The sequence below is a fragment of the Sander vitreus genome, chromosome 5 (assembly GCF_031162955.1).
Source record: "Sander vitreus isolate 19-12246 chromosome 5, sanVit1, whole genome shotgun sequence".
Taxonomy (NCBI): domain Eukaryota; kingdom Metazoa; phylum Chordata; class Actinopteri; order Perciformes; family Percidae; genus Sander; species Sander vitreus.
This window is the reverse complement of record NC_135859.1, coordinates 33,280,061-33,300,981: the sequence shown is the minus strand read 5'-3', so window position 1 is coordinate 33,300,981 and position 20,921 is coordinate 33,280,061. Positions and strand designations below refer to the sequence as shown.

The 20,921-nt window shown below is 42.0% G+C and overlaps 1 protein-coding gene across 1 annotated transcript in view; it reads right to left on the bottom strand.

The window, feature by feature from the left end:
- adgrv1 (adhesion G protein-coupled receptor V1) overlaps positions 1–20,230 on the bottom strand; it is a 153,053-nt gene extending 132,823 nt beyond the window's left edge. The window contains exons 1-17 of the mRNA XM_078251549.1: positions 20,048–20,230; positions 18,489–18,638; positions 14,533–14,628; positions 12,277–12,381; positions 12,048–12,161; positions 11,065–11,295; positions 10,555–10,892; positions 9,854–10,124; positions 7,551–7,877; positions 6,330–6,506; positions 5,581–5,804; positions 4,337–4,463; positions 3,520–3,705; positions 3,097–3,277; positions 2,163–2,326; positions 1,950–2,073; positions 1,583–1,843 (exon numbers count right to left, since the gene is read on the bottom strand). Coding sequence (XP_078107675.1) covers positions 1,583–1,843; positions 1,950–2,073; positions 2,163–2,326; positions 3,097–3,277; positions 3,520–3,705; positions 4,337–4,463; positions 5,581–5,804; positions 6,330–6,506; positions 7,551–7,877; positions 9,854–10,124; positions 10,555–10,892; positions 11,065–11,295; positions 12,048–12,161; positions 12,277–12,381; positions 14,533–14,628; positions 18,489–18,638; positions 20,048–20,230 — 3,259 coding nt within the window. The remainder of the gene's footprint in view (positions 1–1,582; positions 1,844–1,949; positions 2,074–2,162; positions 2,327–3,096; positions 3,278–3,519; positions 3,706–4,336; positions 4,464–5,580; positions 5,805–6,329; positions 6,507–7,550; positions 7,878–9,853; positions 10,125–10,554; positions 10,893–11,064; positions 11,296–12,047; positions 12,162–12,276; positions 12,382–14,532; positions 14,629–18,488; positions 18,639–20,047) is intronic.
- Positions 20,231–20,921: the final 691 nt, after the last annotated feature.

The window sequence follows — 20,921 nt, the reverse complement described above, 5'->3', positions numbered from 1 at the left end:
TTCCTGCAACTGCAGTAACCTCTCACACAAGCACACCATTCAGGTTGCTGGACTACGAGTACACTGTAACAGGCATGCAAATCTGCTCCTAATTAAGCAGGAAAGGTAAAGAGTGTTAAAGTCCCAGAATGAGTTTGATTGACCTCTAACATGAGGGTTATTGACTTTTAACACAATCACTATAAAAGGACCATCCCCTGGCATAAACCAGGCTAACCCACACTCGACTCTACTCCATGTCAATCAGAAGACAGAGAGAGGCCGGTGGAGTGGCCGCTCTTTGTGTCTTAGAAAGTCTGGAGTCTGGTAATTAAGGTCCCTGTTGGGGCCCACTGGTCTTTTATTCCCATCCCTGATACACAATACTGGTATTAGGAGAGCTTTCAGTGTTAGACACAGACAATGCTAAATAACCTAGCTACTCCTCTCTTTACATACACAACTGGGATTAAGACAAGATGATAAAGAGGGGAGAAGGGGGTGATGCTATTTTGAGATGAGTGATTGCCCGGCTACTACAACGCATGTTGAAAAATGAGAAAAGCAAATGACTTTCATCTGTTTAATACTTGGAGGGGATGCAGATTATATTGTTTTTCGTTATCTCAAGAGACCAACATATATAAAGATATGACACATCCACTATATTACCTAAAATATTCACTGATTTACAGAAGATATCCATATAATATACAGTATGCCCCATCTGGTCTGGAATTTCCTCATTTTAGGGGAAACTTGGCCTTTGGTGTTGTCACTTTTTGAGAGCACAGAGGCCAAATGCCAGTGCAGCAAAGCCATTAAAACAATGATCTTAAGTCCATGGAAACAATGAATTTAACTTGAGGGTAACGTTACTTTTGTTTTGTTACAATACTCATTAGGCACGCACTTCGTAGGCGAGTGGATCAGCTAAGTCAATGTTGTAGTGACATAATATACAAGCATTGCCTTTAGTAGAAATGGTCCTTATTTATTTATTCATGTTGGACCAGTCCAATATGACAATATGATGTCAGCTGAAATAAACCTTGTGTTGTAAGAAAACTTGTTTAATTTGTTATGAATCTATTTTGATGCGTTTTCCCGTAACATTTGTAATTTTACATACGTTTAAAAATATAAAAATGAATAGCGATATCGCAATATTCATAATCAATATCACAATATTCATAATCGATATCACAATATTCATAATCGATATCGCAATATCACATTTTGTCAATATCGTGCAACCCTACTTCTGGTTGTGTCAAACTATCGATATTAAAGCTCAGTTTTCCGAACCCACCGCTGGTTATGTGTGCAGCATTTCACTTGATGTTTGCCCAGTAAGAATTCAGAATCTCTACAAAAGTAACCTGTGACTAAAAACGAAGAAAGGAGAAAGAGGCAGAGGAGAAAAAGGCAAAAATAGCTGGGGCAGTGCGAGCGGGGCATCAAGGCCACCATAGCCATAGCGAACATCCTTTTTTGAGGGGCATAAGGCCAAATTTAGAAGGGGCACGGCAGCCAGAACCCTCATGAAATTCCTGCCCTGCACCCCTGTGCTAACCACTTACGGAAGGAAGCCCATACGCACCAGTAGCATTGTAGAGAACAATGTAAAAGGGTTCATCAGTCTCCGGTATGTTGTCATCTTCCACGGCCACAGAGATGTTTTTCATCCATTCGCCCACGCCATACACCAGCAGCGTGTCATTACTCAGCATGGTCAGGTCACCTGGAGATGCCTTGCCGTACTCAACACGGTACATCACCGTGGCAACAAAGTCCGCCCGCCCTGCCCTCAGAACAGTGAAGTTGGCCACGCCTCCCTCCCGAAGCCGCACGACCACAGGTTCTAAGGAGAGGGCGAGACATAAAAAGGAGTCAATGACTGTATCTATAATATATATCAATATAATATTACAGTCTTTCAAAGGATCCTCCATGAACAGTATCCTTACCAGAAAAGTAAATGGGGTCATCATTCTTATTAATCTGTAAATTGGCATTGAGTATGTTTCCCAGTCTTGCACCACCTGTCGCATTTAACACTGTGATGGTGAAATTCTCCATGTCCTCTGGGATCTTAAATAACAAATAAATAATTCAAATTGAAACAAGGAAATTTAACTTTTACATTGCATGCATTTCTGAGGTTTAGTTTATCATTTTACCTCATCAGGTACAGAGAAGAGAGTGAGGTTTTTGAGGTACTCCCCTTCCATGAAGGTGATGTTTCCCTTGAAGGGGCTGACGTCTCTGGACAGGGCTGGCTCCAAGACCCAGGAAACTGACACTTCTCCAAAGAGACCCCTGTTCCTCACTACAGGGTACACCGCTGAATGTAATTTAGAAGAAACAGAGATGATCCATTTAGACCTTAAAACCTTACTGAAATGTATTAAATCTTATGCACTTTACTCATCATATCATTTTGATATATAGCACAGCAACAATGTATTTTTCTGGCTCACAGCTAAACACAAGTTTTTGTTGTGTACGCTAAGTGCAAACCCCCAGTAATACACTCACTAGAGCAATGGTTCTCAACCTTTTCGAGGTTGGTGTTCGGGGACTTCCCACCCCCCCTAGACGACGAGATAAAGAAAGCTGCAAACTGGTACAAACAGCTGTTTTTACACGCCTCGCTGTAAAACACGCTGACTTTGAGTGATTTCTATGAATGCTCTGATTTAAACATGTAAACAGATAATGTTTTGCTTTAACGACAGTTTAGTTTTAGCAGCTAGCATCTAGCCTTGTCCAACGTGCTCCCGGCTCTGTGGATATTTTCCCGAACCCCAGGTTGAGAACCAATGCGCTAGAGGCTAAGAGAAGCTTTTCGCTTCTCCTTGTTCTTAGGACCAGATTGAATGTCGTACTGCATCATCACTGTGTGGGGCCCAAACTTCCTGCTCTAAAAGTTAACCAAAGTACTTCTTTATCATGCATTACACATACATGGTAGGTTTAAATACAACCTTTAATCACAGTCATTCCCCATTCTGTGTTTCACTCCAATTAGGTCTATTTAAGGTGTCAATGAGATACCAATTGACATGGAAAAGTATCACTATTATCTAAAGGACTCCTTCAGCTACTAAGTACCCCGGTGCATCACGTCCCCTTTGCTCTCATTGATGGCCACAGTCAGTCCTGATTGGGCGAACTCAATGACCCCAAAAGGGTCGTCGTTCTTCCGCACTGTGATGTTGACCTCCCTGTGGTTGCCTAGGCGACTGGGTGGAGTGCTGTGGCTACTAAGTACCACAGAGAAAGTCTCGTCCAGCTGTATGCACACACACGGACCAAAACACACACACACACACACACACACACACACGCACACACCATACACACACAAACACAGAGTTTTCATTTAGCAAATACAGGTTTAAAGCATAATTCTTATTATCTACTGTAAGTCTATTGGAAGACTTCTTTCACTAGCTTAACAAAAAGTGACTGGGAGGACTTCATTTAGTAGTGACTTAAATAGTTATATAAATTTGAAATTGACCATGTTCTTACCTCAGGCACCCCATCAGGCCTTGCCACCAGTGCCACTACCACCTCTCTCTCTCCTGGTTTAAACTCCAGGATGCCCGTGGCGCCATAGAATTCAGTGTTGCCTGAAGGCACGACAGCATATCGCACCAGCTGTTTCAGCAGCTGTCCCTGGGCTCTGACCACATGCAGCTCCACTGCTTCACCCTCCTACAGTAGGTACGTTTAAAGTTTATAAATCTGACCAAAACCAGAGACAACAGACAAAATGACAACATGTTGAGTTTAGGGCTGTCAAAGTTAACGCGATAACGAGCAGAAACGCACATTCCTTTGACACGTGATAAACGCAGGCGCGTTCTGTGAATGGGGCCTCGGGCCGCTGCGTACTTTGGGAAATCAGGAAGTGATGCAGCAGTAACATTGTGGATGGCGAGCAGCAACAAACCTCCTTGTGCAGAAATTGATAAGCAAAAAGGGTCTTTTAAATGGCAAGTTCAGTCTCAAAGCCCTTCCAGATGGTTCTCGGGACAAGACTAAACTTATTTCCATGTACTGTCGATGTGAATTGAGTATGTAGAGTCTTAAAAATCACTTGAACATTAAACACTTGAAAAATATCCCTTTTAAAGTACATTTAAAGAGATACAAAATGTGTGATTAATTTGCGATTAATCACGAGTTAACTACGAACGCGATTAAACATTTGAATCGATTGACTGCCTTAGTGGAGTTTAATGTAACAATCGCTTCACATTGTTTGCAGCTGCTCACATATTCTAATTACACAAAGACATGTAGATACAATCTTATAGTTTGAAGTTGCCGTTTCAAGGCTTACGTTAATGACCCATGGACCTCTGGAGAATGGGGAGAACTCAAAGACTCCCCCAGGGTCATCGTTCTCCATGATGACAATCTCTCTGCTGGTGAAGCCAGCTTTCAGGATCTGATTCTCAACATTACTCCTAGAACACATACACACAAATACACAAACAGTATTAGCAATGGCCACTACTGAAACCTATCCCAAGTCATTGCACCTACATTGTGCAGCAGATGAAAACTCTGACATGCAAGTTACTTAAAACGTGTTCTTTTGTTGTGTGTTTGGAGCTTTTGAAATATGAAATGTTATCAAAAAAGAATACAGCTCAACTTTAGTCTAAACTTCAAATGCATTCCTTTGCCTTTGTATTGTGTGATGCTCATTCATTATTGGCTCCATATGTTGAGGTCCTGCTGTTTAGACCAATTTTAATAACAATGTCAATCAATGCTATGCCTGCATCTTTATTACTCCACGGGGGGTCTGTATGTGTGTGTATGTTGAGAACATTTGTAAGCATCACATAACGGGTAAATTAGAGACAAAGACATGACAGAATGAGGCACTCCAAACACACAGCCAAGGGCGCTGCATGCATACAAACACTGACATCTTTAAAGAGGTACAGAACAATCAAGCCTGGTTAAATTAGAGCACAACACATAGAGAAGACTCTCTATTTGCTCCCAACAACTACTCTCCTTTGGGTTCTCTTTTTTTCACACCATCAATGACCCCCTCCCCGCCCCCCAGTCCCCCTCATCCCCACGTCAACCAAAGACCCCCAGAAATCCTGAAGTAAGCCCTTCTCTGAAAAACAAAGTCCTGATTCACGCCACACAAAAGGCCCAGGTTCATTCCACTCTCCACTTACCCGAAGTACACTATAAAGCGTGCAGTCTCCACCCTGCAGGGGGAGGAGTGGGAAGGAAAGAGAGCCGCCATTCTCATCAGAACACTGACTAACAGATGAACCCACCCCCAAACCACTACCACAAACACACACAAAAATATCTCCAGAAAACCACAGGAGGATGAGATAGCACCCACTTAGCCTCCCAATTCCACTGGACTATAAGTTGGATCTAAAACATTACATAATATCAGCTTCACACTCTAAACCCTAAAAGGTTATTATATTACGGCTGTGTTTATGGGCAGAACAGAAGGGTCTAATATGCCTTAATGATAATTAACTAAATGAACAATTATTATGTTGGTTAACGATAACTTTTCTTGGAGTTTAATATCCCTACCTATCCAGAGTAAGCAGCAAGGTCTCGTTGACTTCTGGGATATCGTCAGCCATGATGGTGAAGCTGATGGAAGCATCACTCTGCCCGGAGAGGAAGACCACAGAGCCACTGAGGGGCTCCAAGTCTTTAACAGTTATATCGACACGATTGCTTCCAGTTGGCTGAAGACTCCAGAACACTACAGCCCGACCGTCTGTCCCATCGCGTCGCAGGGGAAGGGTTACCTGCAGCACCAGACATCATTCAAATGAACCACCTATACAGACTGTATGCACGTACAGAAAAGTCACTTTCTGAACACAGATTAGAGTCTGCAAGGATAAGGCAAGTTTTCTGACTAGCAGCATGGTGGCTATACAGTCAGTAATTAGAGACTCTTCTCAGTTAGTTACAGTGGCAAAATAGTAAACATATCTTTTTCTTTTACAGCGGAGGTTAATTTATTAAATTTAGACTATGCGACAACTGAGTCGTTTTGATCCAAATTAAGATCTCTAACAATTATATATATTATATATTGATTATAAACATTATAATTTAAACAGCATAAAGTAAAAGAAAATATATAGTTATATGCTGCTTACGGAAGAGGATTAGGGTCACATGTGAAAAATGTATTTGAGTTCTGAGGTTAAAGTGTGAACTCTGACTTTAAACTCAGAATTCTGACTTTTGAAATTTTTAAGTCTGACTTAAAAAAAACAAAAAAAACTCAAAATTCTGAAGAAAAAAAACAACTCATGTCTTACTGTGCTGGTATTGCTGTCCTCTGGTTCATAAACCACCACTGTGGTGTTACTCGTAAAGCCAATTTCCCCGTTAGCAATGTCAGGGGTTACAGTTAACGTCAGGTTTAGAGCTCCTCCAAACCTGGGGCTGTTTGAGTGAATCGGAGGGTTGATATCAAGCAGCTCCAGTGAATTCAACTAGGGGAAATAAAGGAAACAACTCAATGAATATAAGGCTCAAAAAGGCAGCTACAGCTCTGTCTTAACCATCTGGTTATTTCCATTTTGTCGCTCTTAAAGTTGTATTGAATGACCGGTCAATGCTCCATTCCCTTTCTTTTCTGTTTGTGCATGTATGTGTTTGACTGTAAGTGTGTGACGTGATTATGGTTCTACAGAATGTGAAGGAGGCTTTTTATTTTGCTTGCTTTAAAAACTAGGCGGTGTTGTTAGTTTGGACAGTTGGGCAAATCCCAAAGCAACATGCCAGGTTTTGAGTGCCAGTGTCAAACCGTTCACACATGCAAATGAGGCACTTAAAGTTTGGATGGCACTGATTTGGCCACAAGTACACATGCAAACAGAGAGAGCACATTTTTGGGCGTGCAAGCAAACTGTTGCCTGGATTACAACCTTAAAAAATATAATGTCATTCAAAGTGAAATATATATAAAAATGTATTTCTTTCATCCACGTGTGTCACTTACAGTATGTGTTGCTCTTTACCAGTGGTGGAAGAAGTATTCAGATCCTTACTACTAATACCACACTATAAAAATACTCCGTTACAAGTAAAAGTCCTGCTTTGAAAATGTTACTTGAGTAAAAGTATATAAGTATCATCAGGAAAATGTACCTAAAGTATTGAAAGTAAAAGTACTCAATGCAGAAAAATCCTCACATTTTAGAAACTGGAAACGATCCAAACTGTTTAATCTGCTAATCATTTCAGATGGACTTGTAAATTGTTGGGTAGTTTAATTTATATTAAAACATGGTATTTTTGCTTTATATAAACTACATGTATTTTGTGTACTAAAATCTGAACTTTTAAAGTAACTAGTAACTAAAGCTGTCAGATGAATGTAGTGGAGTAAAAAGTACAATATTTCTCTCTGAAATGTAGCTGTGTAGTAGTAGAAAGTAACAAGTACCTCAAATTTGTACTTAAGTACAGTACTTGAGTAAAAGTACTTAGTTACATTCCACCACTGCTCTGTAGCTTGTTTCCAGTCTTGTTACCTGTATTAGGAAATGAGCTCCATTCTGCAGAAAAGCATCATTCCTGATTGGCAGTGTGACGTGGACCGTCCGTTGATGGGAAAACACTACATTAACGGACCTGCTAACATTCAGAACCTGGTCACGGGCCAGTGCTGGGTCTACTGGGCCTGCAGGAATGTAGAGGGCCGTTAGCGTCACAGACACATTGCCCAGTGTGCCACCGTCTCGCAGGAAATTGAGCGACAGGAAACGGCTCTCAGGTTGGCTCTGGATGCTTTGCTCTTTTGCTGGGTCAAACCCAAAACGCCCGTAGACATCGTCACTGTCCTGGATGTAGAACACCATCTGGGGGCAGAACGGAGGAAGACCAGACGAAGAGTACAAAAAAATTAACAAATCAGCAAAAGAAAGGAGGAGTGAGCATATGTTACATTTTGACTGATTAGAGAAGTAAAGTAAACGTGTTTGTGTTCAAACAGCAGCTTACCGCACCAATGTGAGATGCTACTGGCAGCTACGGGTGTGGTTAAGATGTGTGGCAGACGTGATAAGACGAATGGTTCATCCAATCACCTGCCAGGTATTGGCATATAAGTGCCTTGCCCTTTTCTAAACAATCCAATTTTCCAAGTTTCCAATGACGGCTTCTCAGATGTTTCTGTTTTAACAAACCATCTGGCACGTCCGTTGAAGCTCCATCAATGAAATGAATGCTTTGAAACTAATAATGATTGACATTATAATATGTTCATATTTAAAATTAGTACAATTGGCTTTATATACTTTGCCATGGAAGAGAATGGGATCTTTGAATGGGAGTTTGACAGAAGGGCCTTAGCTGCACTGCTAAAGGCCCTGACACACCAGGACAGTCTGGCGAGGTCAGTGACTCGAGTCTGTTTGGTGTGTTCCGTGCCGTCGGCCTTCATTTTGGCCCACCTGACTTGCTGGGTCGGAGGGCGGGCAGTCGGACTCAATGACCAATCTGATTGGTGGAGTGCTAACCCGGAAATGACGAGCGGGATGAGTGACGGACGCCTCTCAAAATCTGACGAAAATCTTTTAAACTGACCTTTGTTGATCAGAAATGAAGACAGATTCAGCAACTGCATGGCCTGTTTCTAAAATGTTTTCAAAAACACGTTTCAGTGAACTATTTTCGTAAAAATACGAGATCGTATTTCGAACAAGCCGCCATTACTATCGGCTGGAGAAGCCAGACACACGTGACAGGGGCCTTATGAGGGAGCACCTCCAGGCTGGGTGCAATCCCCTGGGTAGTGAGGAGGAAGGTCATTGATCTTGTGTGTGTGTGTGTGTGTGTGTGTGTGTGTGTGTGTGTGTGTGTGTGTGTGTGTGTGGATAATTGCAATTAAGCCCACATTAATCATCCTTGGACACAGGACTGTGTTGTGCATCCTGTTTTTTTTTGTGTTACTAAGTCTGCATCTTTGGTCACAAGAAGAAGAAAGCAGAGGTGAGGAACAGCGAGAGGAAAGAAAACAAGTGAGACTGAAAGTAGTAAAAAAGAGCCCTGCGCTAACTTTAGAGAGGCATCCTCTTTAATTAACTCTGCTAAGTCTGCTAGAGTAGTTTTTATGAGCATTTTAACTGAGGCTCATTCATTTTCCTGAAACCTACACTTGTCTGTTGCGTTGCCTGGCGTGCTCACAATAGCCGATTTACAGCTTAGTATAATGTCTGTGATACATACTTAACAATTAACGCTGATTAACTTGTCCTACTGCTACAGTCGTGTACTAATCCTGAGCCAACTCTTTCTGCACAGATGGCAAACAGACCTTATAACCTCACAACCTGAGGTGGTGATCTGGTGTGTGTCATTGTGACCAAAAGCAGAGTTTTGGATGCGTCCCATCTCATGCCTTCAATATAAATAAGACTTAGATCTGCCCATTGCTTTCACACATGGCCAAGAGGCTTGGACAAAGATGGAAGCTATAAAAACCCTGCCACCACTTCACCCACGCTTTCTTAAAAACAGAACACCCAGACACCACACACAGAGCGCGCCTGCTGTTTCCGCTTTGTTTTGATTCAGCCACATTAAGGGAACACCCACAGAGCAAAGTGACACACTAAGGGGTCGACTTATACAGAACGTGCCAAGTTTGCCACTGTACCTTACAGTAGGTCACACACAAACACTCATACATGCACAACATCTGGAGGATATGTTCCTTAATAAGTGCAGGCGTCTGTCTCTCTTCTCTCTTTCTGTTACAAACCACAAATCCATTATAGCAACACAATAAATATATATTTCAAACTGGCCTATCGAAGAGCTCTTCTAAACTGACCTCCATTGGTTCGTCGACCTCCGCATTTCCAGTTACAGTATTGGGCAGCAGCTTGAAAACAAAAGCCTCTGCTTCTTCAGGTAGATCATCTGCCGTAATGTAGACTGGAATCACAGCTGTCACCTGACCGGCAGCAAATGTCACTTTCCCTGCTGCAGGCGTCAAATCATCCGACAATGGGGAGCGGTCACTGGAGTTTCTACTGATGGACCAGTTGGCGGACACGTTGCCATAACTGCCTCCATTTCTTACAATAATGATCCCTTCAAATCTAGGGGAAATGATAGAGGAGCAAACAAAGGATGGTTAAAGACGCAATAATCATTGATGTTTTTCTTTTTATTATGACATCCTTGCATCTATATACAGTATGGAGCCCCTAAAAGAACAGGGGGAATGTTTTTCTTCTTTTTTTTCTGGTGCGCGTTAGAAACTTTCTGGTGAGCACGAGATACTTTCTGGTGCGCACAAGATACTTTCTGGAGCTCACAAGATACTTTCTGGAGCTCACAAGATACTTTCTGGAGCGCACAAGATACTTTCTGGAGCTCACAAAATACTTTCTGGAGCGCACCAGAAACTATCTGTTGCGCACCAGAAACTTTTAGACAGTATATACAGTCCACAAATGTTGAACTATCTAGTAGTACTATGACGTATGTCATCACAGACACACTCATAAGCATTCGTAACTTATCCACCTCTGTGTCAGGTCTTCATTGATGCTGATTGGCTGAAAGACTGCGCTGCTGCTGATTGACAGGACACCATGAGGCTTATCATTGGGCTCGATGGTCACTAGCACAGCGTTGGGTGACACCAGCACAGCATCTCCTCTGAGGGTCTCCTCCAGCAAGACCAGATGGAAGGATTCTGCGATTTCTGGCACCGTGTCGTCAGTGATTTTGAACAACAGGCTGGTCTTGTAGACAAATGGAGGGAATTTAACTGTTCTGACGGGCTGTAGGTCGACAAAATCCACAGTCGGCGTGGCGCTGCCCAGTCCTCCACCGCTCACCACCATGTAATCTACAGAGACCTAAAGACAGTTGAGTCCAGATGGTTTATATGGATTTGTCTCATGCTTGTTTTTTCTGCATCAATATATGTATACATATTGGATATAGTATACTGTACGTATATCATTAAAGGGGTTGTGCCCTATTATAACAGTCAAACGTAAATAAAAAACTGTATTGAAAAAAAGGAACCTCGGTGTCAACAGAGCCGACGAGTGGCCCATCCTCAGTCAACCGACCGCGGGTCACATTGAGGGCAATGACTCCAGCGGACTCTGCTACGGCCATGATGGAGTGGGAGAACCGCAGTGGGCTGTCATTACGCCGGATTCTAAGCTGGACACTGCTGGCGTTGGGCCTGAGCAGGGCTCCACCTGCCACGCCCGTTAGCCTGACTGAAAACACCTCATCATCCTCTGGGATCTGGCCAACACACAAAGGGGAAACACATTCACACACGGTACAGTTGTACATTGCATGCAGCAGTTTCAAAACTGTAAAAACCTGCTTGCTTTTTTTTAACAGGGTTTCTACAGGTTTCACCAGGTCAAATTTAAGACTTTTTGAGGCCTTTTTAAGAAATTTGACACTTACAGTATATCACGAAATAGAAAAAAAAAGTCAGATGTCAGAGTCTGCTTGTCTGCTCGTCTGAAACAATTCCCCGATTTCCTCATTTGCATTCTAGGACTAGACTAGTGTCTAGATTGGCTGCAATATAAGTTGCATGTTGGTATCATTTGTACAACATCACAGAATTAAAAAAAATACATTCTAAAGCGCTGCAGGAACATTTCAATTAGCATTGGCGGTAGCGTTACATGGAGATAGGAACATTTCAGGACCTGATGAAAATGATTTAAGACCTATAACACAATAGCAAATTTAAGACTTTTTAAGGCCTAAAATTTAGATTTTGAAATTTTAGACTTTTTAAGACCCCGCAGAAACCCTGACCTTTAAAAATGGCAAAGCCATCAGGGCAATCTGGATATTCTTTTAAAATGCCACAATAGATTGTTCTAAATATATCATCCCTTTAACCAAGAATCAAAAAAGTCCCAAAAAAAATGATGGAGGAACAGATAGAGCGAATGTTTAGCACAAGTTAATCCATATATGGGACATGTGGTCGCGTATAAGGATTAGCTTTAAATGAGGAGTTTGTTCAATACCTGGTCGTCCTGGATGAAGATACTGAAGTGCACTACAGCCTGTCCCACAGGAATGGTGATGTTCCCTCTGTCTGGACTGAGGTCCTCAATGGCAGGGTTTGGACCTTCAGAGATCTAACCAAGAGAAGGGGACACAGGGATGTAGACACATCGGCAGTCTTTCTTGAATACTACAAAGCACAGTGTCTCAGGTGTGCTGGTTGTTATGTGCAGTGCATTGTCCTCTCACCTGGAAGTTCACTGTCACAGTCCCGTATGTTCCCTTTTCTCTAATTAGGGTGAAAGGCACAGAATGGTTCCTTCCTCTTAGTTCATTGACTACAATCTCTTCAGTCTGAGATGAAAAGGGTGAGACAGAAATAGAACCCCCGTCAGTTTAATGTAATCAATTTCAACACAGTTTCTTATTCCCAATTAGAATAAATGGAATTATGAAACAAAGTCAAACAAGATTGCAATAATAAACCAAAACAGAGAGTACATTTGAGTTTAAATGGGATGTGAACAGATACTACAAGTGAGCTGAACCGAGAGAATTTAATTTGACTCATTTGATTTGGAGCTGGCCTCACTTTTTGTTCTCAATTTTGGTACTGCTACTCATTTTTAGAGATGCTGATCATTACGCATAATAGTCATTAGTTTAGATTGATACATGCATTTCATGTCCATCTTTTATTGCGTGTACTGCTTTGGCAGCAGTACTCAACGCTAATAAAAGTAGTGAAATGGAATTGAAAGAAACAGACACAAACCCTTTTGTTTTTCTACATAATTCAAATCCAATTTGCCATAGCCAAAGAAATTCAGCCGGATACATATGAGGAGAAAAGAAAGCAAATGAATGCTTTACAGGAATTCATTTAGTCCTCTAACATAAGCACATCTCCCAAGGCCAGGAGGCCTTTATTGATTCTAAGAAAGCCCAATCATTATCCAGCATCTGAGACCATCTGGGGGTGGAAGGGCAAACAGTTACCATGGAAACGCTAAAAACGTCCACTGATAAGTGAATCCAGGGAGTGTTGGGGTTTTAATTACCCCTGGGAACCCACAACCACAACACTGGCATGATTAAACCCCTCTCTGCAGTAGTGGGTCCAAATAGCGCCACCCCAAAATCCTTTACTTTCTACTGCTACTTACTAACATGGTAATTGGTCACAAATGCAAGTGCATGCTTATGGTGCAAGTGTACGGGGCACAAACTGGGAAAATGACTTGAGCAGGATTAGTATATTGTTAGTCAGAGGAATTCATTATCAACAGGTGTAGTTGGGGCAGGTTTCAGTAATGGAAAATCAATTCAGCACCTCGTATAGTCTTGCAAAAAGGAGCTGGCAATTCCCTAAAGGGTCATGAGAGTCCAGGAAGCTTTTCTTGTCCTAAGAAAAAACTGGTTTTGATTTAAAGGTGCTCTAAGCGATGTTGGGTGACGTCACTTCTCGTTGACGTTCGAAGTATTGTCAAACAAAACGGAGGCTAGCTCGCCCCTCCCTCCTCCTCCTCATCCCATCCCCTCCCCCTCCCTTCCACGCACTAACCCCCCAACCCCCACCCCCAAATCCTTCTTGTCGGTTATTGGCTGGAACGCTTTTTGTTATGTTTGGTGGTGCAGGTTGGCCCAGTTTGTTTTTGTTGCCGTTTGTGGAGCCTGGGCTGTCTACTAGAGATGAGCCGATACCGGTACCAGTATCGGTATCGGCTCCGATACTGCCTAAAACGCTGGTATTGGTATCGGGAAGTACTGGAGTTTATGCACCGATGCGATACCACGTAATAAAGCCCAAACATAATCTACGTTAAAGTAGTTTATTTATGTTCTTTTTCCGTTATAACTGACTGTCAAACTGCATAATAAAAGAAAGTTCTGGGGCGTTCATTGTTTGTTCATGTTTCACAAAGAGTTTAACCTGAGCCAGGCCGACAACAAAGATAGAAATAATATCACATCCATACAGGGATAGTAGTATACAGTTGTTAAAACATAATAAAATATATGACACACTGGTATCGGTACTCGGTATCGACCAATACGCAAGTTCAGGTATCAGAATCGGTATCGGGAAGCAAAAAATGGTATCGGGCCATCTCTACTGTCTACAGAGGCCGCGTTTTTTTACAGTGTGTTCTGGGGACAGGCAACTAGCGGATAGTGAGGAGATGTTTGCTGTATGTGACAAAAAATGTTGTAGCCTAAAAAACGTGTGACATCGCTTAGAGCACCTTTAAGGAAAAATCCCAAAGATTTCATTCTGGATGCCTCCCTTACTCAAAATGATTTGCATGAATAAAACAATGTTACTGATTTTTTGAAGCTGCTGCTGTTAACACGTTTGCATTATAATACCATGTGGCAAACTATGACAAATTGATGCAGGACTAATCACAGTTAGAAGGTAGAAGCGATAGACTGTATCGGATGAGACCAAAGTGAATGAACAAATAAATAGGAGATGCATGTGGATGACAGGGGGTTTCTTACCGAGTTGAAGGCAACTATTCCAAAGGCATTGTCATTGGACAGGATGGTGATGGTTGCCTTGTTTGGTGTTCCCAGCGTCACGCCATTAGAGGAGCTCTGGAAAGCAGGGAGAATAAAACGGTTAGATGAAGCCAGGCCATACAGTATATACCTAAACACATCTTAACCTCCCCCTGACACTCGTGCTCATGTCAAAAGACCAGAACGCCCGCCTTATCCATTGTCTTCACTTCATTTCTGTGCTCCCACTGAGAGGCCCTGGTGAGAAGGCACAAAGACAGGAAGTGCTGGTCTCGGCCTGGTACTGTTGTCAGGTTAGCTCACAGCGTGACGCCTCCTCAGGACTTGTGCTGTGCTCTGTGATTCGGCACTAAGACCTGACAAACTTCAAATCTCACCGGGCTTAAATAAAACGACTTCCAAAAAAAAACAACCCACCATAACCTATGATCCGTGCAAGGAGAGTTTTCCTTTTTCTGAACACCATTAAAGAGAAAGACCACAGCCTTGTTATTTGGCGTAACTTTCAGAGGTTTCCATTAGTGAGCTAACCAATGTTTTCACAAGGTTCTCGTGGACCAACTGTGCTGACAACCACCAAGTGCACAGGCTTCTACCGAAACTGCCAAAACCCCCCAAACATCTGCAGTATGGCTGCAACTAACAACTATTTTCATTGCTGATTAATCTGCCGATTATTTTCTTGATTAATCGATGAATCGACATTTAAAGCTGACGTCTTTAAATGTCTTGTTTTGTCCACAACTCAAAGATATTCAGTTTACTGTCACAGAGGAGAGAAGAAACTAAAAAATATTCACATTTAACAAGATGGGATCAGAGAAGTTTTCCTTTTTTTTTTCATAAATGACTCAAACAGATTAATTGATTATCAAAATAGTTCACGATTAATTTAATAACTGACACTAAGCTTTAATCTGCACACAGTTTTAGGCTAATAACTATATGTGCAGGCGTTGTGGAAAATGATCGACTATGAGAGCCTCAACATAGTATGATAAAGAGAAACACAATTTTCTCGACAAAAACTCATTTGAAAGGCATTTTTCGCAGCCAAAACAAAGTGAAAGTTGAAAGTTGAATTGAAAGTTCTTAGCGAAACAGCTGTATGCGAGCGCAGTGCGCACGTCAAGGTGAGAGCCGACAAAGTTGAAATGAAAAACAAGAAAGTGCTTAGGCCTCTCACATTCATCCCTCTATTCAAACAGGGCTTTTTCCCAGCTGTAACGGAGCTTTCTTTCCGCTGCTGAGCTCTTGTAGCGGTCAACTCACAGACACAGAATCCACACGCTTTGACAAAGCCAAGCTGCTCACACACACGCGCAGACTCATCCGTTTCCAACTACATACAAATACTCAAACGTAGAGTGATTCTCTCTCACACACACACACACACACACACACACACACACACACACACACACACACACACACACACACACACACTACATAAACCCTGCCTCCCCTAATCTAATGTTAATAATATAAGACCTACTGTGTTTCTACCTTCTTTTCCTGCACGGCGCTGGTAGACTGCAGCTGCTCTGGTCCCCAACAATTCTACACTGTTTCTATATAACTATAGTCTTGTTCTGTCGTACTCACTTCTAACAAGTTTGTTTTAATATTGTCTTTCGAAACTAATTTTATAGGTTAAACTAGGCGTGGGAATGACAGGGTGCCTCACGATACGATACGTGATCACCATATCGATAATATCATGATACAGCAATTCTGTGATAATCAATATATAGCTAGGCAATCCTATAATGATACATCACGATATTGGTCTAACTATGAAAACAAAATGCCCGTGAAAAGGTTAAGCACAGGTTTTTCTGTCTTTATTCACCGCAAGTCCAATCTGTTAGAAAACAGCACAATTCTGCAGCACACGTTTTTCACTCTGTAAATTAAAATGACAACTACAGAGCTACTGTGGGTCCAGACTTTGGACTTAAACGTGGCAGGGGCATCTGTTATTTTCCTCAAACTGCCGTCCGCCATCCCATTGAAAACCTCTTCCTCTTCGGCTAGTTAACTTGTGCTCAAATTCCCCTCATTCATGTGTTAAGCGCCACCTTGTTGGAGCCATAAAGTAGTGACGCTGGGAGCAGGGGGGAATCTATTGAAAGCGACTTATTTTATTAATTAGAAAATCGATATTTGGCGCCAGCATATCGATTCTCGCATCGCACTAAGAAGGACGATATGTTGCCATTTCGATATTTTGTCCCACCCCTAGGTTTAAACTGTCAGAAATGATAAATGTACCCTGGTCAACACTTTATTTCTTGCTCTGGCTTCTATGAAACCCCTTTTAGTGCCCATTCATCCTCCAGACAGTCCTTCAGTAAACTGATAGGGTAGCATTTGGCCAAAGCTTTGTCTCGGCTGTAGTGTAAACAGAAGGGCTAAGTGGGCCTCATCTGGTCTTTCACTCTTGTAGCGGGCTAAATACGGGGCTGCACTACTGGATTTTAACCAGATGTCCATGCATGAAAAATGCAGCGTAAAATGTTGTGAGGAAAGTCGCTCTTGCTGACAGCTGCTCAGAGGTGCTGCCGTTTTGTAAATGTGCAGAGCCGACAATCAGAGTCACAATGACCTTTCGCTTAGGTCTTTTAGTGAGGGGTAAGACAGGCAGACAGCAGGACCAGGCCCCCCGAGCTCATCAATCAAACCTGACAGCTAAAGGCTACATGAAACCATGGAGATAGTCTCTAGGTGTAAGGCATCCTGGGCTGTGATGCTGATTCCCTTTGACAAGGATTTACAACGTGTACCCTTTAAAAATCATTTTCAAACTTTAAAACGTCTTGAGTTGTTATGTACATGACTAGGTTCTAGGGCTGCTCAATTATGGAACAACCTTACTAAGGTATTGTGGAATATAAAGTAGTACGCTATAGTATAAATTACTCATTGTCTTTTGGAAAGATGTTGCAATTATTGAACTTAAAAAGCATTGAAACAGTTAAACAAACCAACAGTGAAAACACGTGGAACTGTGACATTTCCCTTAATACTTTTTAACATTTTATTTTTCTATTCAGAACACAAGACAAAATGAGAGTGTATCTGCAAAATGTAATATGTAACAATTTTCTCGATTTTGGTTTTTGTGATCGTTAGGAGGAAACATCGTAATCACAATTACATTTTTGATTAATTGCACATCCCTACTATGTGCAATAGTAAAAGCACAACAATATTCTCCAAAAGAAAAGAAAAAAGCAAGCCTTCTGTCCTTTTTTTTTTTTTTTTTTAAATCTTACAGCAACTGGACTAGAAGAAAGTAGCTAATTGCACCTTCTAATGATATGGTGCTTTTTGGTAGCGTCAGCAAAAAAAAGTCTCAAAATGCATGACAAGATTTGAATGTACTTGGTTGTGAATCCATTGATTCATTGTAACAGACTGAGCTTTCATCAACGGTAGCGTGTCAATTGCAGTGGTGAACACACAACATAAACAGAAATGAAATCCTCGGAACGGACATGCTCATCGAAGTGAATGGGGACAGTGAATGAGGGAATCACTTGAATCTACTGTGTGGTGGGGCTGTGGCTGTCAAAAGTTACTTTCTTTTCACAAAGGTGTCTTGTAGTGGGGGAACCTCAGAGGCCCCACCCAGGCCAGCCCTGGAAAAGTCCTATAGAGCACACACATCAAAGACCCTGTAGCTCAGAGAGACGCCCAGGCTTTCTGTGGCTGATTCCCCCCACCCTCTACTGCTTAGTAGATGGAGTTAGGGTTTAAGACGGTCAGGGGCAGAATTACAACAGTGGGACTTTGTGGAAAGGAAGCTTGGAGCTCCAGAGAGAAGGGAGAAAGAAGAGAGGGAAGTCATCATCAATCCAGAAGCAGACATTGAAAAAGAAAAGTTGGCACACACACACACACACACACGCAGACAAACAGTGGGCATTTACCTGTAGTGCAAGGTTGAAGGTAAATGTCTCATCGGCTTCAGGCAAGTCGTCATCTTTCACAGCAATGAAGATGGTCTTACTGGACTCAGTGGACAGCAGGAAGGCTGCAGCATTAATGGCTTCAAAGTCCCCTGTGTCCACTCCCTCTAGCTGGGTGAGACAAGCAAACATTCATTTGTATCACTCGCCGTTTAACTTAAAGAAAGATTCTGGCTTCTTTGTGTGTTTTCTGTTTGTTTGAATTACTTTTTTTTTTTTTTTTACATTTATTTAAAAGTGTGAAATGGAGAGAAACAGGTAAGGCACAAGAGAGATGGAGACAACGTGGCACGATAGAGCAAAGAAGGGTTTGAACCCAGGATACTGCAGGTACATGATCTGTGCCTTAGACCAGTGGTTCTCAAACTTTTTTTTAATATTGTACAACCTTTGAATTGTTTTTTTTTTTTTAAGCCAGGTAACCTCTGACAAGCGCAAAACATTTTTGGTATAAAAAAAAAAAAAAGAGTTATAATACAGCGCTACCCCCTGCAGTACTCCAAAGTACCCCCAGGGGTACACGTACCCCCATTTGAGAAAGACTGCCTTAGACAACTGAGCATATAGGATGCCCCGGGCTGGATGTTTTTGCCGGTTTCAGCTCTTTACCACAGCAGAGAGAAGATATTGTGTTCCTGTCTCTTTCCTTCTTTTCTACTGGTGCCTTTATCTGCTTGATCCTGAGTTGCGCTTTTCTCTATGCCCTACAGTTTCCTGAAGGAAGCCTGATATTACACAGTATTTCAGGGTGTTCCCTACCATTATATAGCTTAATAGGCGCAGCACCCAAGCCGTTTTGGGCACCACCTAGAGTGGTGAGCGTCAAAACTAACTAATGACTGTTAGCAGATCTAATAATTGTAGTTGGTCCCCAGTGGACCTTGTTTTTTTTAGCAAGTTTTGTCTTTAAGCTTTTTGAGTGTTATTTATTTATTATCTGCTTTAGCTTTTCCAACGTTTTAGACACAAATATGGTCATAATAATGGTCCAAAATAATGTGAAATTGCACCCTTTATTGAAAAACATACCATTTTCTTGAGAGTGCGCCCCTAAACCCCCCCGCCAAGTACGTGCACCTAAGTCTTCCACAAACCTAGGGAAAACACTGTATTTCATGAACTAATACGGCAGCTCAGGTATAAAAGTTCATGTAAGAAGAAACATGGTAAAGATATCAAGAAGCATAGGAAACCCCCCCGACCACAATCCACTGCGCGGCCAGCTCGCCTTACCAGACAACCAACTGTGAGCAGCTGACACTTGCCCCCATGTGGAGGACGTAAAGCCAAAACCCACTCTGTGATTTTCAAAAACGGTTTCTGCAGACACGAGAGGTCTGTTTACTGGCCACTGCCTGCCACAGATGAAACGGTCACTGATTCTCTCCTTCACTGAACATAAAGGTGGCAGCTCAGCAACACAGCGAGGTGATCAGATACAGACAGAAGAGATGACTTGACAGGTTGATGAGTGGGGATACACAATGAGTCATTATTGAAGAGTTTGTCCCGTGACCTACCAGAACCAAAGCCGTCACATTGACCGGGTCTCCCACTCTCTCCACGACCAGCCGGATCACCGCCGTGCTGCTCTCATTGACAACAAAGTTGGTCTGGCCCAGGAACCGCAGTGTGGCTGACTCAGAAGCCGTGCCAGGGATGGACAGAGCCAGAATCAACCCAGCTAGCAGGACAGGGAGCATTCCTACAAAAAGGGGAAAGCGTGTGCAGGAACAGTCAACAATAGTCAAAGTCATCTTTATTTAAATAGCACATTTAAAACAACAGCAGTTGACCCAATGTCCTTTCCAGTCGAGGCAGATGGTTTAAAAAAAAAACATTAAAGAAATAGAAGGTGCATAACAACCAATAACACAACTGACATGATAAACTAAAGTCAAGTCAAGAAATAGGAAGTTAGGAGAGAAGGAATTACATCAACAATAGATTAAAAAGCAGTAAAAGGGGGTTTAAAAATAAGTCAAGAGAGGACTTGACAGATAAACGTAATGTATATTACAGCAGGGGCCAATACGGGTATATTTTGAGGGGTTTGGGAAAGCTACAGAAAGTAGATTTTTAGTTCATCCAGTGACTACATAAATACTTCAGATTTGATGTTTTAGAGATCTGTTCTAATACTCCATAATATTGCACAAATACTAAGTCTAAAATGTATATGAACGCCTACACATCACCCTCAAGAAACGTAAGAAATATCCAGTCAGCACATTAAAATGATTATGATCTACAGGCAGCATGGAGTGGCCAGATGTTCAGATGGCCTGGCTTTTGAAAATGTGCAGCCATGCTGGCGGGCAGGCTTGCTTGCCATTATGGTCTAAATGATTCATTACATTACTCCACAATTTCAATGGCTGTTGTCTTCATGTT